Source organism: Portunus trituberculatus, chromosome 24 (assembly GCF_017591435.1).
Source record: "Portunus trituberculatus isolate SZX2019 chromosome 24, ASM1759143v1, whole genome shotgun sequence".
NCBI lineage: Eukaryota > Metazoa > Arthropoda > Malacostraca > Decapoda > Portunidae > Portunus > Portunus trituberculatus.
Window position 1 is genome coordinate 17,708,886 of NC_059278.1, and position 18,950 is coordinate 17,727,835.

General features: G+C 41.5%; 3 protein-coding genes across 6 annotated transcripts in view; 1 reads left to right on the forward strand and 2 right to left on the reverse strand.

Moving 5' to 3' along the window:
* The window catches only part of LOC123508457 (flocculation protein FLO11-like), a 54,567-nt gene extending 42,140 nt beyond the window's left edge, over positions 1-12,427 (reverse strand). The window contains exon 1 of the mRNA XM_045262206.1: positions 12,313-12,427. The gene's annotated coding sequence lies outside the window, so the exon portion shown is untranslated. The remainder of the gene's footprint in view (positions 1-12,312) is intronic.
* Positions 76-10,855, forward strand: LOC123508459 (protein pygopus-like). Of its 2 annotated transcripts, none has more exons than XM_045262211.1 (5): positions 76-610; positions 1,378-1,548; positions 2,654-3,288; positions 3,781-3,908; positions 4,232-10,855. In XM_045262211.1, exons 1-5 carry the CDS (start codon positions 592-594, stop codon positions 4,350-4,352), a joined length of 1,074 nt encoding a protein of 357 aa, XP_045118146.1. In that variant the 5' UTR covers positions 76-591; the 3' UTR covers positions 4,353-10,855. The 2 variants fall into 2 exon arrangements, with proteins under 2 accessions (XP_045118146.1, XP_045118145.1); XM_045262210.1 differs by having other exon boundaries at positions 81-610; positions 3,763-3,908.
* A 138-nt stretch (positions 12,428-12,565) lies between the features above and the next one.
* Positions 12,566-18,950, reverse strand: part of LOC123508433 (Down syndrome cell adhesion molecule-like protein Dscam2) — a 95,028-nt gene continuing 88,643 nt past the window's right edge. For all 3 annotated transcript variants that reach the window (XM_045262171.1, XM_045262169.1, XM_045262170.1), the window contains 5 exons: positions 17,101-17,302; positions 16,486-16,577; positions 14,127-14,404; positions 13,659-13,780; positions 12,566-13,318 (listed from right to left, as the gene is read on the reverse strand). In XM_045262171.1, coding sequence (XP_045118106.1) covers positions 12,634-13,318; positions 13,659-13,780; positions 14,127-14,404; positions 16,486-16,577; positions 17,101-17,302 — 1,379 coding nt within the window. In that variant the 3' untranslated portion in view covers positions 12,566-12,633. The remainder of the gene's footprint in view (positions 13,319-13,658; positions 13,781-14,126; positions 14,405-16,485; positions 16,578-17,100; positions 17,303-18,950) is intronic.

Genomic DNA, 18,950 nt, shown 5'->3' on the forward strand with positions numbered 1-18,950 from the left:
GTATATTCATAAACTCTCGCCCGTCGGCCGTCGGTCTTGTGACTCTTGCAGTATTATAATGTAGTCATAGGGTGATAGGCAGCAAGACCTTCTTGCCACAGGAATAGTGAACATACGCTTGCATTTACTACTCTTTTTGTAAGGTTAAATTTCTGCAAAGAATTCTTGCACATTGTAAAAGAAAAGATCAAGAAACATAAGGAGGACAAAAAGAGGACATAATAATCTTGCAAGAGACGAGAGGGCGCCGCTAACCCGCGCCGCCTCACTCCTGCCATCTGTAAACATTCCCCCAAACAAAAACTAAGTACAAAAATAACCAATTCCTGCCGTCTGGGAGTGTGACGGACAATTTATCTTAACTTAAACATGCGTGAGGGCGTGAGGCAGTACGTCGGGCGACAGGAGACGAACGGCAGCCTTTAGTATCACCAATTAAAAACAAGAGAACGGAGTGGAAGGGGCCACGGAGTGTCCTCGCCTCTGCTCCTAGCTACAAAAATCGCCCATAGCCCAACCTTGCCGAGGCTCCTCTGCCCACCATCCCTGCGGCTTTCGGTGTGCATGTGCGGTTTCTTCTGAACCACCACCATGCCCAAGAAGAAGTCATGTGAGTGATGTGATAGGCAGGGAAGGGTTTTATTCCTCTCAGAAACTCGGTTGTCAGAGGGACGCTAGACCGCCCCCGTCAGGAGTACTGTATTTAGCAGGTTTTTGACATGTATTCTCCTTCGTAATCATTTTGTAGTTTGTGGGATTTATGTATTCTTTGTTTAACAAATGACATAATTTCTGTCCATCTTGGATTAGGTACTGAAATTTTGTGATTCTTTGTATTGATAAGATTAATATCGTGATGCATAATCAATTCTCCTTTAAGTAAGTGTCTTCATGTCTTGCAAACCCACACATTGTTGCATCTTCTGGGCTATTTTCTTTTCTTGGATGCTTTTGTTATTTAGCATTGTTGTGAATTGTCAGTCTTCACCTTCCTTTTGTCTTATGAGTTGTCTCCAGCTTTATCCTATCATTGATGCACCTGTGTTGATTCATTTATCATCTTTCCACAGTTGATGCTCTTCTAAATTACATGGCTCACCCTCCCAGTTACCTTGTTCTGTCCCCTTTAATCTCTTTTTTTTCTTCTTTTAATATGCAATAAGCACAGTGGCAGCAATCTTTCAATTTATCAATTGGGTGTCACCATTCCATAGTGAAGATAAATATCTTCACAAACATTACCTCTTCATTTCTGTTTGTACAATACTTTAATATTATCACCTGTACAAGAAGAGTACATTATTTTACATAATGCCATGTACTTTTGTGCACACCTTATCTGTAATATAATCAATACTAAGTTTCCTCTGTTTTCAGGTATTGCAAACAACAGTACCTTGGCTGCTGACTTCAAGCCAGGCACTGGGGGCTCTCCAGATTCTCCGAATAATCCCAAGAAAAAGAGACGTACCTCTAATCCCCCACCCACAGCCCAAGGCCCTCCGTCCACCCCACCGAGCAACGACTTGGTCCCTCCCCCCCTCTCAGGTGAGGCTTGAGAGGTGTATTGCACATGTCTAATTTATTGATTGTGGCAGGTCCACTGAACTTCTGGCCTGAGAATCTTGCCAAGATTTCCAGTCTTGGAATTGCTTTGGTAAGAAATTCCCAGCTGGTGAGAAAGTGGGAGACGACAGTGTGTGTGAGCCAAGAGACGACAAATGAAGGCAGGATAGTTTTTTCATTTTATATTACTGACGCAAGTACACGAAGTCAAATAACATTTTACGATATTTGTGCTTAAAGTCAAATGTTGATTACCGTTGTGGTATGTTGCTGGAAACAAAGACTGTGTTTGAGATGACTGAGAGTGAAAACAAAAGTCATATAGATTAAATTATTATAATCATCATCATTATTAAATTTTCTTTCTTTTTTCATAAAGCAGCATTTCATTCAGTTGAGCTTCCATTCTGTAAGTATTTTTTTGCACTAGTTATTTGTAATGTTTGTTTTGTTTGTAAGTATCTCAAGCTTAGGGTTTTGTAAAAGAAATTTCTTTTTTGTTATTCCATAAGTTCAACTTCAGTTTATGTGTAAATCTTGCACCTTATTTGAATTGACTGCCAATATACTAATCCATTGGCTCATGGTTCCACTCCAACTTGTCTTAGCTGGTACAGACTACTGCTGCATCACCAGTGTCATGTTTCAGCCCTCATGAAGGAAACTTTTAAAGTCACAGCCATGCAACATCCACATCTTAACCCAAAGCTCTTCATTGATCTGATATTTCTAAACTGATGATTCAGTTTCTTATGGATACTCTCTATATGGCTTCACACTTCTTTATACAATAGTCATGTTCTATATTCCCTTAGATTCTAGGACACAGTACACTTCAACCCATCAAAGTATCAGTTGTCAGATTCAGTTTCCATGCTGTCATTCAGTTGAATCCATCACCTCAAGTACTGCCAGATGCTTCACTTGAAGTTATGTCTCTCATATTTGTTTCCAGATACATCTGTAAGAAGATGACTTTTTATTTTCTGGATGCTGTCACATCAGGAATGCGACACCTTTCATCTTGTACATCTGCTGAGATTTTCATGCCATCTCCAATGTTAACTAATGCACCATGTTGTTACAGGTTATGGTGACACAATTGTGGCGTCCAACCCTTTTGATGACTCCCCTTCTGTGTCGGCACCATCCTCCAGTAGCATGGGGCCGGGGCCAGGACCGGGGCCTGGACCTGGACCAGGCCCAATGAGTCATGGTCCGATGGGCCCGATGGGGATGTCTTACATGGCAAATATGAACATGAAAAACATGGGAATGGGAGGCCCAATGAGTGGACCAATGGGAGGACCAATGAATGGACCCATGGGTCCTGGTGGACCAATGGGTCCTGGAGGTCCCATGAATGGACCAATGAGTGGACCCATGGGACCTGGTGGACCTATGAATGGTCCAATGAATGGTCCTATGAGCAGTCCCATGAATGGTCCCATGAATGGGCCAATGAATGGACCAATGAATGGCCCCATGAATGGGCCAATGTCAGGCCCAATGAACATGAACAACATGAATGGCATGAACATGAACACTTCAATGTCTGGGCCAGGCATGCCCATGACCACCATGAGCCAGATGACCAGTATGGCAGGGATGAATGGACCCATGCCTCCAATGAATGGACCAGGGATGAACAATGGACCAGGGATGAATAATGGCCAGGGCCCGAACATGGGACCCAAACCCATGCCAGTCAGTTCTGGCAAGGTCAGTATATTACTGGATTATATTATTTTCTTGATTGAATTTATTTTGATCAGCATTTGCTTTCAAAGTACAAATATTAAATTTGTTAATGTTGATGCAGTGATGAAGATACTGAAAGTTTGCAACCGAGCATTTCTGTTGTTGTGAGTGGAGTTGATGTTAGTAAGATTTGTTGCATGTACTTCTCATTCTTTAGGATTGTTACCACCCAATCATAATTACAAGTTCTTTTGTTATGAAAATGTTTGATGGGAACAGTCTGTTTATGGGTACTATGTCTCAACATGATTATAATGTTAAAAGCCACTTGATGTACCTAATGGCTAATTTAATAGATGCTGCATTAACATCAACAAATCAATTTTCTCTTGCGTGCTTGCGGAGTTGGAACAAAATTTTTAGTAACATTCATCACCTAAAAATTTTGGACCAAAATCTCCGCCAGTAGGTTCCTGATTCACACATTAATTTTAGGTTTACCCGCCCGACCAGCCAATGGTCTTCAATCCTCAAAACCCGAATGCTCCGCCCATCTACCCGTGTGGGATCTGCCACAAGGAGGTGCATGACAATGACCAGGCAATCCTCTGTGAGTCGGGTTGTAACTTCTGGTTCCACAGGTAAGAGGCTTTGGTCCTACATTACATCTCTGTAGAGATCTCAGCTAGACTTATTCTCTGTGTGTTTGTATTATTTTTAGTCAATGGGAACTGGAAAACAGGAGAAAGAGAATATGTCTCAGATAACAGAAAAAATTATGTACCTAAATGAATTTGGAAAGTTATGTGTGCTTAGAACCAATAGTATTTCTTTCTCATTTGTTATTAAGTTTACATTTGGTTAATATTTCATTTAGTCCCAAGTTGGTTACTTTCTTAATGATACGATAATGAGGTGTCTTTTTCGTACGGGCTTTATGATAATTTACTTGTGTATTTTTCAGGGTATGCACGGGGCTCACAGAAGGGGCGTATCACCTATTGACAGGGGAAGTGTATGCTGAATGGGTATGTGATAAGTGCCTCAATTCAAAGAACATCCCGCTTGTAAAATTCAAGCCATGAGGGCGTGTGATGGATATGTAAAAGGATCAGTCAAGTGAGCAGCTTAACTGCAGGATGGAATCTTTCATTTCAAGTAGCAGTCAGAAATTAGTCTTCCCTGAGTCCTTGCATATGCTCATTGTGGCTGATCTTTTCACATATACCTGATGAATTTTCTCATGTTTACTGTTCATATAGGACATGATCATCATCTAAATATTCCTGGGGCCAGATAATACCAGCTTCATCCATTCAGATACTCGTGTGTGTGTGTGTGTGTGTATATATATATATATATATATATATATATATATATATATATATATATATATATATATATATATATATATATATATATATATATATATATATATATATATATATGGTTGACTTGCCCTAGTTATTGGAACTCCTAACCAATCTGGCAGCTGCTGACTAGCGCATTATCCTGGTGGGGAGTCACAAGCCACTGATGTGTATCTCAAGCTCTGCTCTGTATAGGATCAGCACCCTTTCCAGATTTAATCCAGAGATATTTTACAAATCAAATGAGTTCTGAGCTTCAGGAATTGTGCATCATCACTTCCGTCAGGTGCATAATGTAGAACAATTGCTCATTTTCACAAGATATTCAAGACTGTGCTACCTGTTCCTATTTGTTCTAGTAGCAGCCTTTCATCTGGTGCAGTTTGCACATTTATTGATAGGGATATTGTCAAGATTTTGTCTTGCATCGTTCCTTGTACAGATAAATTTTGATCGGATATTAACTTTTCAATCTAAGTTAAACTGAATTTTGCATAATATTCAGTCTTAAGTTCATGCACTATTAATTTTTTTTGTGTTAGACTAGAAGTTCTTTGTGCATTGTAGTAAATGAAGGAGGCTCAGGCAGTATGCTTTGATGTAGTTCACTGAAGTGTCAGTAACCCAAAAATAAGGGAACTGCAACAAAAAAAGCTATATGAAAACACTTGATTCATATTTATAAATTTTCCTTTGACATTTTTAACCTTCATTGTTGCAATAATTGTGGTGTTACTATGGTAATCACAGTAACTGCAATACCAGTTATTTTTAGGATTAAATCATATCTGTGCTACAGTGTCTTGAATTTAACACATTAGGCATGGGACTGGTTGGCTTGAAGTTTGTGTAAAGGGAATTCATCCATCCATCTCCAGGATGAGTGGTCATTGTCCATCACAAGCTGTCCATTAAAGTTTGCCTATGAGGGCAGTTATGTAAGAAAAGCTCTATTTCTCCACACTACTAGGGCTGTTGTTTGCACATTCCAGACTGACCAAGGCAACATGGTAGTTGCCTGTCAGTGAATATTAGAATTTTGCAAAGAAATAAAACATTAAAGACATTTCTGAGCCAGCCTTCATTATATTGTTAATTAACTCATGGAGAAAAGTGACAATATTATAAAGGCTGTATATCAGTAGTTTTTTGTTTTACTATTAAAATTACATTTGTGTGTATTATATATATATATATATATATATATATATATATATATATATATATATATATATATATATATATATATATATATATATATAACTAATCATATAAATGTGGAAGTGATGGCTAATTAATATGATTTAAATTGATTCTCACCCAGTAGAACACTACAGAGTATTAGCATAATTTTGTTTGCATACACTTTCTGGGTTAAGAATTTACTTTTCTGAAGTTTTAATGATTTCGCTTACCATGTCAAGATTGCTTATTTACTTTGTTAATCTTTGTGAGTACATTCAGTTCATTCTGTGTTGATATTCAGTTTTGAACTTAAGCAGGAAGAGCCATGTGGCAAAACATTTTTTTTTCTTAAGCATAAAACAAAAATTATTATCTTTTATTATATATATATATATATATATATATATATATATATATATATATATATATATATATATATATATATATATATATATATATATATATTTGTGTGTGTGTGTGTGTGTAAGAGGGGAATTGGCTAAAGTCAACAGTAAGGACCCTGATCCTGAAAAAAAAAATGACAAAAATGTCAACTGAAAGTGTTATTCCCAAAGAAAGGTCAAAAGTATCATCCAGAATAGGAGGCTAAGTGTCTTGAAACTCCCCACTTGAAAGAGTTGAGTTATAGGAAGGAGTAGAAATAGAAGCAAGCAGGGAATTCCAATTTATCAGAGAAAGAGCAAAATGACTGGGATTACTGGTTGCATCAGGGAAGTGGCCGGAAAGGAATGAGAGAGGTACGTTTTGTACAGTGAGGCTGCGGGAGGACGGGAGGTGAGCAAGATTGGAATATCATATACAGTGGCGAAATTAATTAGTCTGGCAAAACTATTGCCAAATGCAAATTTCAGCAAGCACGAGTTCTTTATATATAAATTGACTAAAAAATACCTCAATCAGTCTTTGGTCATTGCTAAAGTCCCTCTTTTGACCCCTAAAATACCATCTTTCGAGCTGAAATAAAATCTTTTGCCTTCACATATTAGAACACATGTACAAAACACACCAATAAACAATAAACAAACATGATATAAAGGCTGTAACTCCCATTTTTCTACCTGTTTCCCTTGCCCACTTTCGTCCTTGCGGCCACCACCCTTGTCCTTACCTCCACCGGTACCACCTGTTGCACTGGTAGAGGCCATGTTGGTGGTAAATCACCAGAATTCATTCCCACGCTAGCAGAACAGAGGGTAGCACAAATAAAAATGGCTGAAGGGGACTCTCACACTGCGTTCTGATAGGTTTAGAGAGGTCTGACATCACTGGGGAGCCGCGTGGTTCGCTGTGCACCCGCCAGGGGACCACCAAGTTTGAATTCAAATCGCCAAGCATGCACTCGGTGGTCCGTGGCCACCGTACCGCCAAAAGTGAATTTCGCCAAGCTGAGATTTGCCAAGCGCAGGGGCTACTGTAGCACGAAAATAGCAATAGATGATGATACCAAGCGGTGCAACATTGTGGTGATGAGTGAGGTTGTAGGTAGTCAGTCAGAGAAGAGGAATTGATAAGACAAAATGCATATGATTATTTAATTATTTGTTTTGCCCTTCAGGATACTTGACTCTACTCATACACATTTAGTTGAGGTGTAATTGATTTGACAGTACATATAGTGTACAACTTGGTCGTATAGTAGGTATTAAAATAATTCATGATTTTTCAACAAGGTAGAATAAAGGTGGTGAGAAATGCTTTAGTGTTTGGAGTCCCTGACTGGAAGTGGAGGGGCAGTTTTGAGGTGAGGCAGGAGAGTGAACAGTATCTTGAACCAGTATTGTGTTGGGCAGTGGCATTATTTTAATTTGAAATGTGATGCTTTTGCACAAGTTATATAGGTTTGAATTATTCTCATTTTTCTTGTGTTTGTAGCTATTAAGTTGTAGTAGAAAAACTCCACAGTACTAGAATAAGTTCCACATTTCATGTTAATTTTACTAACCATTGAGGAGATATAGCTGCAGAAGGCAGTATTTGCCATGGTCCTGGCTGATGACTTAGCCTAGCCTAAATGTGCAAACAACCAGTGGTTCAAGTAGTATGTGAACCTGCTTGTACCTGAGAAATACACTGAAAAATGTACTGGTAGAAATGCTGTAGAATCTCATTGTGTTCTCATCAAAAATAATTACTTATTAAGGAAAGAGTGCCATGGCTTCTTAAAACATTCTGTTCATTCCTGCAGAATACAATTCTTCTGTCCTTTGTAAAATAGCTGAACTCTGTAATCTGTGGCTTTCTTGCCTTCCATTTTTAACACCTTAACCTGGTTTGCTACAACAATGTAGTATATTATGTACCTTCAATTTTGAACCACCGATGACTGAAACCTTCACTTTCCTCAATGCTTAGGAGGCTCAACAGAATCTCCAGTAGTAGGGTACCCAGAGTGGTCTGCAATATGTGGAGTGAGGCACAGCTATGGGTTTTAGCTACAAGACTGATGGTTAAGGATGGAATATCTTTTACTAATATATCTGATGCCAAATTTCATATTCATATATTAATGTGTAGTTGATAGTTCCTAAAATAGTTACTACCCACATGCATACAATCAGTTTGCACTGAATCAAGTGGCATGGGATATGGAATTTTGGATATTTTTTTTAGACATTTCAGATTGATTAGTTAGCTGAGCCTAACTGAAGGCTTCATGTAAAGAAATATAATTGAGTGTTCTTATATGCTCCTCAATGTACAAATATTGTTTCTCTGGGTTATGTTCCTAGGGCAAACTTTCTCATCTCCATGACAGAGCAGACTTTCTGTGTGTGTATGTATGTGTGAACCAGGGTTCTAAGCCATACATTCTGAGGAGTGGTAGCTCAAAAATACTTCCTGATTAACCTGTCCATTAATATTGGACTATGATGTTCAAAATATTGTATCTTGAATATAACATGTAATTTCTTCATTTCTTAGACTAAGACAGATTTCCTTTATTCAGTAGTAAGTTATAATAACTATAATAAACTATATGTCTAGTTAGTTATCACTGGAATTAAAGGTTGAAAAATATGATTTCTTCTGAACATTTTGTTATTGTTATTAAAAACAGCAGTAGTCTTCTTTCGTTATGAACTTCTCCTTTTTAGTAATGGTAGGCATTTCTATCATGGAACATATTTTACTGATTACATACAAATCATAAAGTAATTGTTTACTTAACAATATTACAGGCAGACCCCACATAAAGCTGGTATTTGATTTGAGAAACAAATAAAATGGCTAGATGAATCAATTTGAATTGTAACAAGAAAGAAAAAGATAGTGAATGTAGATGAAAGAGCACAGCCAGTCATGAGAGACCGGTGAACGTTCACAGGATTTGTGGAGTGGCAGGGTTACGATCTGCAAGGCAAAGAGGGAAGACGTGCGACATCTGTAAGGTTGCTGCTGCTGATTTGGCAGAACCTTTTATGACTATCACATCCCACTACCAGAGAAGGAGACATACGTATATTATAACTAATGTTTCATAGTGCAGGGAAAGTGTTCAGCAGAGATGAAATAAATAAAGGAGTTAAATGAAAATGTGACCGCACTGGCTAGCAGTCTGAACTTGTCAATTGTCATATCTCTGCATGTCATTACACAGCAGTTAACTCTTGACATCATTAACACATTATATTGTGAACTACTGGTGAAGCTGGACATTGTGCAAGTGTGAGCCACAGCTCAGGGCATAGAAACTTCAATGATTTCTCTTAAAAGTTGCTGGACTTGTACTGACAAATATGCATTAGTTGTGTTTACTGGCATGCCCATTAACTGATTTCTTCCTGGTAGGCATCACATAAAGATTGCTTGCTTGTAAAATTGTGCAAAACTTTGCACATTTCATATTAAAAGTGTCAGTGGAGTTCTTCACCTTTCTTCATAGCAACAGAAATAAAACCAGAAAAGCCCTGGTATGTGTGGCACGAAACATCATAAAACACTCAGTGCAATACTTTCATTAGCACTGAGTGTAATCCTTAAAAGCAGTTCTTTAGTCTTTCACCTTCATGAGAGGCTGATATTTCCTGTAAAGTGCGGACACCAAACAAGGTCTTGTATACAAGCATTAAGCAATGTGTGTTTGGGCAATGGTAGTTTTCCTGGATTTGGCCAGCCAAGCTTTCAGTGTCTGGAAAATATGAATGGCTAATGTAATAATGGCAGGAGTGGCTAACAGTATCACCTCTGTATGTCCATTATGCCTGTTTTTTTGTTTTGAAGGTGCAAGTTTTGATAAAAAGTCACTATGTATAAGAGGCAGCTTTAAATGGGGATTGTCTGTACATTATTTAAAACTAAAGTAGTATATGTTAACTAATCTGTTGTAAGTACTACATACATCCTTTCTGTATATTATTATTTACAGCATTTAAAAGGCTTGTGACTACTACTATTAATGTTAAAAATTCACACCAGACTAAGTAAATGTACTTTCCACTGTCGTGAGGTTTAGTGGTGGTAACATAACTGTTTTGTTTCTGTGTGGAGTGAGCCTTGGCCAAGCTTTGGCCCTGCCACTGAAGGCATCCTCAATGCTGGAGACGAGGCTGCTCCTGCTGAGGCCAAGGCTGTGTGTAAATATGACCACCAATCTGGTTGGTACTTACCACTATATCATTGTACGTATATCAAAATTATGTTTTTATTAGACATAGTTAGGGAAGATTAATATTTGTTGAATTATATATTTATAGTTTAAATTTAATATGATTGGCTAAATTTCAATACAGTACATGTTTATCTTATTATGTACTAATGTTGGCTTTGTTTGATCAGTTTACCTTTACATTGGATCAAAATTGTTGCTATGAACTTGTAGGTTTGTTATGTTACACCTGTAATCTTATAGGTACTGTACAAAAGTAGTTACTGAAAAGTCATCATATCATGGCAGAGTAAATTATCCACTATTTGCTTAATAATTAAGTATTTCTTAATCAAAGTTTTATTTGATAGCCTGTAGATACATTAACTACAATAAAGTTGTGCAAAAAATAAAACTGCAAGAAAAACTGTATTTAAATGTTTCTTGGGCATGCAGCTAAGCATGCTTTGTATGAAGCTGCCTTTGAGGAAAACTTAGCTCCTCCAGTCCTGCCTGCTATAGTGGCGGGAGGAGCAAGCATGACTCATTTTAACCTCAGACATGAGGGCTGAGTTCAAGATATGCACTGAGAGTATGTTATGAGTGACACTCCTCAGTATTCCTCTCATGATGCTGTTCTGTCCACATATGATTTTTCTTTCTTTCATAACTTACTCTACTCGATTACTCACTCCCTGATGATTTTCCTTCTCTCTTTAACTTAATTCGTTCATCATATTATTTTCACTCGACTGCTTCCTCTCTCCTCTCTCTGCCCTTGATATCTTTCTTTTATTGAACACTAATCTGCCATTCTGATTTCACTACAATACACATCTATGGCCCTTTCACAAAGGCGGTTTGATCACGCGACTAGCGTTACCAAAAAGCTGACGCAAGCGGTCAAAATACGCGACCGCGTTGGGTCTGTCAGCGAATAACCAACCAGTTTGAAAGGTTCGCTGCTGAAAAGCAGTGTTACAGGCTCACTCAGCTTGGCTCAGTTGTATCATGGAGTCTGATGAAGAAGCCGTGGTTATCGTTCTAATCCTTTAGGATCAATATACATATGGATACATCCCATGACATCTGAGAGGCTAACGTTGGGGCAATTTTATACACTAATGAACAATCTTCACGCAGACGGTACCAATTTTTTTTTTTTTTTTTAACTATAAGGATACTTTCAGTCACCTCATAATCAAATTAACTTCGAACAGGTTAGGTTTGGTTGAGCAAGTGACGGTATGCCACTGGAATAGAAAAAAAAAAAATAAATAAAAGATATCTATAGTAGGTATTTGTACAGCGATTGAGCGGCACAAAGTTTCCCTTGTAAAAATTCTCCACGCGATCAATCGCTGCGAATAGTCGCTTAGTCCGAAGTTAGTCGCGCACGTCTCATATGAAAGGGCGTCGATTGTGAGGAGAGGACGTGCAGGAACATTCCCTCTCTCACCAATGCGCCATATGACCTTCGCTGCTGCGGCTCCTAAAATAAAATCCATCCATCCCTCCCTCACCAAAACTTTTCAGTCTAAGGGGGATATTGTATGATTTATCGCCTTCCTCCTGTCGAGGCTATGGTCGTCCCCTCCCTCGTGTAACCCCATCATTTTCAAGGAATCAACGCTCATGTGAAAGCCCATTGACAAAACCAGTGGAAAGCTACAGGAAGCCACTTTTAGGGACTAACAACGCGGCCGAATTGAGCATTGAACAACTACTGACCACACTGCCCTTGTGAAAAACAGGCTTGAGAGAAAGAGAACTTCGTTTTAGCCCTTAACCACTTGAAAGAGTAAATATAAACTCATACCGAGTACCGACTAAACTAGCTTACTACCAGATTAATTGCCTGTAAAATGTAGTGAAAAAACTTACCTCATTGTCTTATAACTGCTGGACACTTCCCCTCTGTCTTACCAGCCAATTTCAAGGCACGGAAGAAGTTTGAACACACAGAACCTGGGCAGAACTAGTAGCCCTTGACTGTCCATCAGTGAACTAAATCTAGTTATAGTATACCTGGCAACTCCTTCAGCCCATCCATTGCGCCTCTGTATCCTTCCCTTTGCCTGGCTCGGGTTTGAGGGTTTGAGACAATGAAACACTGAACTAGTATTCATGTATTTTACTGAAGCCAGGCGTGGCGTCTGGGAAGGAGATGAAAAGAGAGGAATTGGGATTCACTTTTATGCATCTTTATAGAGATTCTACAGCTACGTGAGATTGTCTGTCCGCCTGTAGGGTGTGGTACGGTGTGGTAGGCGCGTGAAATGGTGTCACTGTGGTGGTGGTGTGGCCGTGGTAGTGTGCAGTGGCTGTAGTGGTGAGGGCGTGGGTATGGTAGGGTATGGTGGCGGTAGGAATGGGCGAGTGGGTGTGATGGAGTGTGGTGGGGGCAGTGGAGTGCGTGGCGTGGGTGACATGGGTGAGTGGGTGGTTGTAAACGTGAGAAGTGGTGGCTGGTGTATGGGTGAGGGTGTGGGTGTGATATGGTGCCGTGGTGATCGTGGTGAGGGCGAGAGCGTGGGCGTATAAAGGTTTAGTACTAGTTACATCGGGCGTGTTGGGTGTGGGCGTGGGTGTGTGAGTGTAATACTGTGCGGTGGTCGTTGTGGCGTGGTCGTGGGCGTGGTAAGGGGCTGGCATCACGTGGTGGGGAGAACTGGGGAGTGTGTAGAAGGTCGTGGTGGTGTAGGTGGGGTGACTGGTGGTGGAGGCGTGGGAGGGGAAGGGCGTGGTACAGGATATAACATAGGGTGGGTTGGGGGACTCTGGGGTAGGGTGGGTGTGGGTGGTAGGGGAGTGGGCGTCCTCGGGCGTGGAGCAGGACAATTTAGTCGGTTCGGAGGCGTTGTCACTGCTTTCCCTCCGCCCCCAACACCTGAGAGAGAGAGAGAGAGAGAGAGAGAGAGAGAGAGAGAGAGAGAGAGAGTTAGTATATGAATGGCAACTTCATATAAAAGGAAAAAAAAAAAATAGAATGAGCAAAGTAAAGGAAAAAACAAACTTCTAATTAATCCTATCAGGAATATACTAAAGTCTGATTATACGTATACAAACTTTTAAACTCACCTCTCTCTCTCTCTCTCTCTCTCTCTCTCTCTCTCTCTCTCTCTCTCTCTCTCTCTCTCGTTTCCTCCCCCCTGTATTCATTTCCCTCGTTTTCCTCTCGTTTCCCCTCTCTCTCTCTCTCTCTCTCTCTCTCTCTCTCTCTCTCTCACCTGCGCGAGAGGAGGACACCCGCGAGAAGGAGCACCACGAAGCCGCCCACGAGCCCCAGGAACACGCCCACGAGAGGAGACACGGGCGGCGGCGTCACCTCCACCATGCGCTTCTCGGCTACCTGCAGAAGAAGAAGGAGAAGAAGAAGAAGAAAAAAATGAATCTAACAGCTTCATACAAAAAAAAAAAAAAGTATATACAAGTTTTAATTTTTTTAGTACTGGGACGCATTTATGCCATGAATTTTGGATGTGATTAGACGATTTTATTGACATTAGGAAGGGTCTATGGAAGTTAGAAGATTAATGGCCAGAGTCTTCACTAGTATCTTAATCCCCACATACGTTTCTGAAGCTGTATCAAATTGCCAAATAGTAACCAAAATAAATATGAAAAATGCGTCATAGCACGGAAGACATTAAACCAACTCAACTCAAAACTGCGCCTAACGAGATGGGTAAACAAACCTTGAGACGAACAGCGCTTATCTCCACGGGTCTGCTGGCGCCCTTATCGTTCATAGCTGTGACGGTGATGAGGTAGTCTTGCCCTGGTGTGAGGCCATCCACGCGGAACCTGGGTGTGGCCTCCTCCAGGGTGGCCAGCAGGCGGTGGGTGGTGGCCGCGTACACCTGGGCAATGAACCACTGCTGGCGCCCTCCGTCTCGCCCCGCCGTGCATCCGACCTCCAGGGATGTGACTGTTAGGTTCACCAGTACACAGTTCGCCACGTGATCGGGAGGACCTGTCAATCAAGGAAGGCTGGAGAGAGAGAGAGAGAGAGAGAGAGAGAGAGAGAGAGAGAGAGAGAGAGAGAGAGAGAGAGAGAGAGAGAGAGGCGGGGGGATCGGTGGGAGCATAGAGCTAGGGGGACTGAAAGGAGGCTTGAGAAATATTGAGAGATAAATAGGACTGAATAGGGTGGAAAAGGGTTCAAGTTGTTGGAAAGGGAGAAGAGGCTGTAGAGAAGAATTAAGGGCTGGTAAAGAAGAGCTCGGGTTGGTGGAGATTTGGAGAGGGAGAGGGGTTGTAGAGGAGCTGAAGAGAGAGAGAGAGAGAGAGAGAGAGAGAGAGAGAGAGAGAGAGAGAGAGAGAGAGAGAGAGGAAGACCAATATGAATATGAAGAGGGAGAGGGAATGGAAAAGAGCAGGATGGGAGAGCTAGAGAGGACGTATGGAGAGGGAGAGATAGGTTGAAGAGGGAGGAGAGGGAGAAGGGGTGGAAATAGATGGAAAGGGAGAGGGATTGGAGAGGGAGAAGGAAAGGGAGAAGGAGAGGGAGAGGAGCTGGAGAAGGACCTGTCGATAGTAAAAAAGTTAGAGAGAAGGGGTGGAGAAAAACACTGGAGAAGGGGTGGAGAGAGGGCTGAAGGAGAGGATTGGAGAGGGAGAGGGAGAGAGACGGGAGAGGAGCATGAAGGGACGGGTAGGGTAGAGGATCGCTACGCATAGTAATTGAATCATGAGGGAGAGGGAAGCAGTAAACTATTTATCCCATGGACAGTTCAATTTTTCTATTATTCAGCGAGGCTACTGGTAATCACCGAGCTTTTGTGTCCACGAGTTTCAGCGGATATTCCATTCACTGCTGGCGTCCTTTATTTCCAGCAGTGCAAGGAGTAATATTGAAGAACCGTAGCTCGAACCTTCCAGCGTCTTATCTCAAGTTATAACACCCCTAGAGAAAGTTTTATTAATTTTCCAAGGGTGTTTTATTGTTATTGAGGGACCCTATTGAGTGTTCCAGCGTCTTATCTCAAGTTATAACAGCTCGAGAAAGTTACTTTAGGTTTTCCAAAGGTGTTTTAATGGTTCTAGGGGGAGTTTAACAGACCTTTTTTTATTGCAGTTTTGTTGCCCTTGGCCGGTGTTCCTCTTACATTAAAGAGATCTTTAGGAAAATACCAGTGAAAAAAAAATGTTGTGTGTGCGTGCGTGTGTGTACGTGTGCATGTGTGTGTACGTACTGGAGCGGTGGCGCGTGTGACTGTCCATAGTCAAACACATCTTGCTGGAATGAGTAAATAAAAGAAAGACGGAACAATAATCCGTAATAAAAAAAAAAAAAAAAAAAAAAAGAAAACAGTCAAATGGCGAGTGTGTTAGGTGTCCAGTTAGCCGCGGTGGTGCTGGCGGCATTACCTCCCCGCGCAGCATTACTGTCACGCCGTCGTGGAGTTGTCGCGTCACGCTGTAATTATTTAGCGCGAACGCTCAGCTGTAATGGCGGTATTTGTCGCAGGAAAGCACTTCACTAATGGCAGAATACACCTATCGGGCCGACAACCACTGCATGGGTACCCGCGGCCAGCCCACGGGGAGAAAGATGGGAGCTCTCTCTCTCTCTCTCTCTCTCTCTCTCTCTCTCTCTCTCTCTCTCTCTCTCTCTCTCTCTCTCTCACGTATCTTATTCCGTGATCCGAGCTCGTGTTTCTTTTAATTTTTTGCTCAGTAATCGTGAGCGCTTCCACGTCGATTGCAAAAGCTCAGGTGAAATTGGACAAAAGTGTCTGTGAGCTTTCCGAACACAGCAATGGTGGTATCTCAGGTCTGGATATTTGGCGGAGAATTGCCTGCCACTCGTTCATTTCCTTTGGCACCATATTCAGAAACGCTCTGATCTCTCACCACTATTTTCAAAGGCCACAGAGATGATTGGCCGGGTTCTCAAGAGTGTTTCTCCGGTTAATGGTGTAGAAATACTGTTAATCTGCCGCAAGAACCATAAAAACACCCTTAAAAACTCGCGTCACGTCAATTAGAGGCTATAGAAAATAGTGGAGGAGCGGCGCAGAAGTGTTTCAGAATGTGACTTATTACTCTCACCTGCCTCGATGATGGTGAAGCGGCACGGGTCTGTCTGAGAGCCCAGGCTGTTGGCGGCCCAGCACGAGAGCGTACCGTAGTCCCGTGTTGACCTGCAGAAGGGGCATCGTCATCATCATCATCATCATTATTCATTCCAAAGATCCTCCCTTTCTTTCCTATCTTTCAGCTTCCTGTCTATTCCACGCCTACCCGGCAATGTGAAAAGCGCAAGCTACATCCTATAATGAAAGAAAAGTAGAAAATCAAACTCCTGTCTCTCGGCTTCCCCTCTATTCCACGCCCTCCTTGCACTAATCACATGCCGCATCGAAAAAGAAACCAGGATATTGACTGAGCTACAGCGAAGCAAGGTGATCAATGGCTCATGTTTACAAACGCTTTGGTTTCTCACCGAGTATTTCTAAAAGCAACGGAAGCGATTAGCCAGTTTCATTATTGCTTCTCCTGCCAATAATGTAGAAATATTATTCGTATGTTCCTAGAACCACAAGAAAACAGTCTTAAAAACTGGTGCAATTTCAAATAAAGTCTATTAAAAGTAATGGAGGTGAGGACGAAAGTGTCTCAGAATGAACCAATATCACTTGGTTAGAACTGAGAGAGGCTTGTCACCTCGGCGTGTAGTCCAGGATGCTGAGGCCTCGCACTGGACTCAGGCGATGGTTTTCCACGTGGACGGTGTCGAGTGTATTGTTGAAGACCCACGTGAAGGAGAGTGGGTCGTCTGGCACTGCTTCCACCCGGCAAGAGAGGCGCGCTGTCTCCCCCTCCCCTACCGCTACCGTCCTGGGCCGGGCGACGCACACCGGTGTATCTGCAGAGGAAAAACAAAGGAGCTATTAGAGAAGCTTCCACGTGAGGACTCTTAACTCGCCGCCTCGGGAATGCCTCGCTATTTCCTCGCGTGACGGTTGTTCGTAATTATACCTCGCGACATTTCACTGCCATGCCTTCTCGAGTTTGATAGAACGTGATAGTTATCTTTTATCTATTTATCTTTAACCCCTTGAGTAATATGACGCGTTTTCATATTTATTCTGCTTATAATTTGGTGATTTATACAGCTTCAGAAACTTATGTGGGGGTATTAAAATAGTGAAGACTGTGGCCATATATCTTCTAACCTCCATAGACCCTTTCTAATGTCAATAAAATGGTCTAATCGTACACAATTCTCAAGGTAAAAATGTGTCCTAGTATTGAAGGGGTTAATGATGAAAGAGGGGCACTGGTCTAGAGCAACAAAAAAGGACCAAAAACAAAACAAAACAATGTCGGCTCAGGTACCACTCCATAATTAAAGAAAACTTAAAAGGATTATCTAAAAATGAAGGATAACTGTCTTGAACCGTCCCCCGTGGAAGACTAACTTGTTCAATATAATTTGGGAACACGCAACTGACAACAAGGAGAAAAAATGAGTGTTTGAAATGTTTTATTTTGTCTTAATTTTCCTTCTTCTTTGTCTTTTCCTCTTTATTCATGTCATTATCTTGCATTCCTGTTGCGCTCTGCTTCTCTTTCTTACTTTTTACACTTAATGGCACCAACTGTCAATTCTTTCCTGTTTACCTCTTTATTCACATCACTGCCCTTCATTTCTGCAGCGCTGTGCTTCTCTTCCTTAGTTTTTCCCTTCATGAAATGCTGCTTTTGGCTGTTTTGGCACAAGACGTAAGGAAGATTTCATTCACACCAACATTCTCCCTCTCTCTCTCTCTCTCTCTCTCTCTCTCTCTCTCTCTCTCTCTCTCTCTCTCTCTCTCTTGTCACAATCACTCTTTTGGATTTTCTTTCGTGCACGATACTTTGCTTTTGGCGTACGAAGGCAGCATTGAAAAGCGCCACGCTAAGAAAATAGATAGGAAAAAACTTCACCCACACCCCACTTGTAAGTTTGAACAATTCCTCGTCTCGTAATTCAGCGGCGCGCCTCTAGCACCGCCAAAACAGACACAGGCCTCGCGAAAGACTCCCAAGTTGGCGAAAGGACGCTGGAGTGAAACTAAAGTGCACCTGAGTTTAATTAACCCTCGCATAGTTTGGCGGAGAGCACGGCGGCGAGTCGGCTGCGGGAAGGAAGGACGGAGAAATTAGCCGACCACAGAGAAAATAATTAAGCGTAGTATAAATTAAACCTCAAATATCTTGCACTTGTGAGGAGGAAGATTGAAGGTGAGTCACGGATACACTCTCACTCGTACTACTACTCCAGCTCTCTCTCTCTCCTTCTCTCTTTCTCTGCCTCCCCTCCTCTCTCTCTCTCTCTCTCTCTGGAATCCAGCTACCAAATGTACAGTATAGTGCAAATATTTCCCTTAATTTTTATCCCATGAAAACGTTCGTATTTATTCTTTTCAGCGGATAGAGTGGTTCCACATTTTTCCTGCCGGCAGCGTGACCCGTGGAGCCGCTGCGCTTCTCCCTCCCACTCTCGGTAAGTGAAAATCTGCAGGGGGAAA